Raw genomic sequence first — 2,113 nt, 5'->3', positions numbered from 1 at the left:
TCTGGGCTTAAGCAGGAGACGAGTAGTCCACCGATGTAGCACTCCCGTTTTGCAGAAGCCGTCTTTGAATCGAGACCCGCACCCAACGCAACTCCGTCGGTTAGCAAGAGTTCAGGTCCCAGCGGGGTCCCTGTCCAGCAGGGTCCCTGTTCGGGCGCCAAATGTTGGAGTCACAGAAGACAAGCCTCATGATCTCATGGTCAGCAAGTCTCGTTTATTAAGCAAAGCACAGCAACTTTTATAGTCTACAGAGTTAGACACATTATCTGCTAGGATACAGCGAGATTATTGGTTACGCTATGTTTAACACAAAAGTTTCCAAGTAACAAAAACCACAAACCACTTCTTGTTTCGACATGTCTCAACTTGCTCAACATGTTCCAGCTTGCTCAAGCATTACCGTTGTGCTGTTTCAGCAAGATATATGTCCTGTCTCTTAAGCAACCTGAGGCAAACATTAACCACAAGATTGCAGTACCTTTGAGGCCTACATTTCTACCAACTGTATGGTATCGTGGCCTCTTCTGCTTAGCCATTCTGATGTCAAGCTCTCTACACTTCCCCTGTTTTCTTTAATAGTCAACATAGCCATCTTGCGATCAAAAGCATTCGTTATCATTCTTTGCAAGCATTGCATGATACATGGTAAAAGCAAAATTGCTAACAATATTATGACCACTACCAAAACAATTTTCTCTATTAAGGAAATAAGCCAGGAGGATAACCCAAAAGATGCTAACCAATTTGTAAAAGGATCACTTGTTTCCTGTAACTTTCGCATATTATCTTTCAACTGTGCTAATTGCTTGTGAATGGAATTAGAGTGATCCGATAGATTCATGCAGCACATGCCTTCAAACTCATCACACCCATGACCTTGTGCGAGGAGTAAAAAATCTATGGCAGCTCGATTTTGAAGGATTGCGTGTCGGACTCCATCTACGTCCATAGCTAATTCTGACAAAATTTTTGTTGTGATGTTTATTTGTTTCCCTGTCCAGCAAGCTAACTTTCTTAATTGCGTGAGAGCTTGGGCAGATGCTACACCAGGAGCAAAAAGGCTGGCTAAAACAACTTCTGGACGATCCCAAAGTGTGACAGTATCTTGACACTCTGAGTTTAATTGAGTGGTTGCTCTTTTACGACGTACATGAGTACGATTGGTGTTAAGAACTGTCATTATGTCAGGTGCAAACATCGTCAGATGGCCTATATAACAGGGTCCTCCTTCCGGGCTCCTGGGAATTCCTTGCCAAGCTCTGTCACCGCAAACAAGAAATTGCCCTCCAGGGAGATAGCCTGTGTTAGAGGTTATAACGGTTTTCTCGGTAATGCTCTGGCAATAAGCGGTCTCATTATAGGGTCTGTGAGAGGAAACATTTATTGGGTTATCTTGATTATGATGAGGGTCAAATTTAACACAATTTTGTGCTGGTGCTGAGCCTAATATGTTAAATTCCTGAATGTCAGAGACATTTTTGTACATATTAAATTTAAAATGTGTGTAGTCTATATTTGGCATCGGTACACCTACTAAGCACGTTCTAAAGGGATCAGAAGCTGTAGCTAAAGCAAGACATATACTACTTTGATTAACTTGTTCAGCCCAAGTTACCCATATGTTTTTTCGCTTTTCTATTTTGTTTAGAGTGTCCCAAGTTCCTTTGCTGAGGCCGAAAACGGCGGCAAGTACAATCCCAATCCTCAGGTTTAACCTGCCACATACTTGGGATACCCACATCTTTGCCACACTTAATTTCCAAAAATACTGTGTCAAATGCCGTAAAAATCTGGCAAAGAATACTCTCCACTCGCCACTTTAAATATCTCAGATTCAAATCCTCACGATTTTCAACCAGCGAATATGTTAATGGAGCATTTAAGGGAAAAGTTATTCCCGCCTCAGCCAACAATGCTCTGTATGGATTATTATTAACATAAGGGGCCCAGGCACAGTTCACACAACAACCATGTGCCTGCAGTTGTCCTTGGGATACCCAAACTTTCTGATGACAACCTGCACATTTAATTTTTATCCAAGCATGATGTTCTTGTAAACACCCTAAGCAATAACGACTGGGGGACAGAATCCGATCTAGTACTCTGTGAAGTT

At 42.0% G+C, this 2,113-nt stretch overlaps 1 protein-coding gene across 1 annotated transcript; it reads right to left on the bottom strand.

The window, feature by feature from the left end:
* Nucleotides 1-487: 487 nt before the first annotated feature.
* Nucleotides 488-1,741, bottom strand: LOC133224284 (syncytin-A-like). Its single transcript, XM_061375685.1, has one exon. The coding sequence runs from the start codon at nucleotides 1,739-1,741 to the stop codon at nucleotides 488-490; it is 1,254 nt and encodes a 417-aa protein (XP_061231669.1).
* Between the last annotated feature and the right edge of the window lie 372 nt (nucleotides 1,742-2,113).

This window comes from Neopsephotus bourkii, unplaced genomic scaffold (assembly GCF_033783945.1).
Source record: "Neopsephotus bourkii isolate Nb327-2 ecotype Australia unplaced genomic scaffold, CSIRO-AGI_Nbou_v1 NB_1668, whole genome shotgun sequence".
NCBI classification, from domain to species: Eukaryota; Metazoa; Chordata; class Aves; order Psittaciformes; family Psittacidae; genus Neopsephotus; species Neopsephotus bourkii.
This window is presented reverse-complemented; position numbering and strand designations above follow the sequence as displayed.

What these genes read in the sequence shown, in the direction of transcription:
- LOC133224284 (XM_061375685.1), bottom strand. Translation starts at nt 1,741, where the DNA reads ATGTGGGTATCCCAAGTATGTGGCAGGTTAAACCTGAGGATTGGGATT.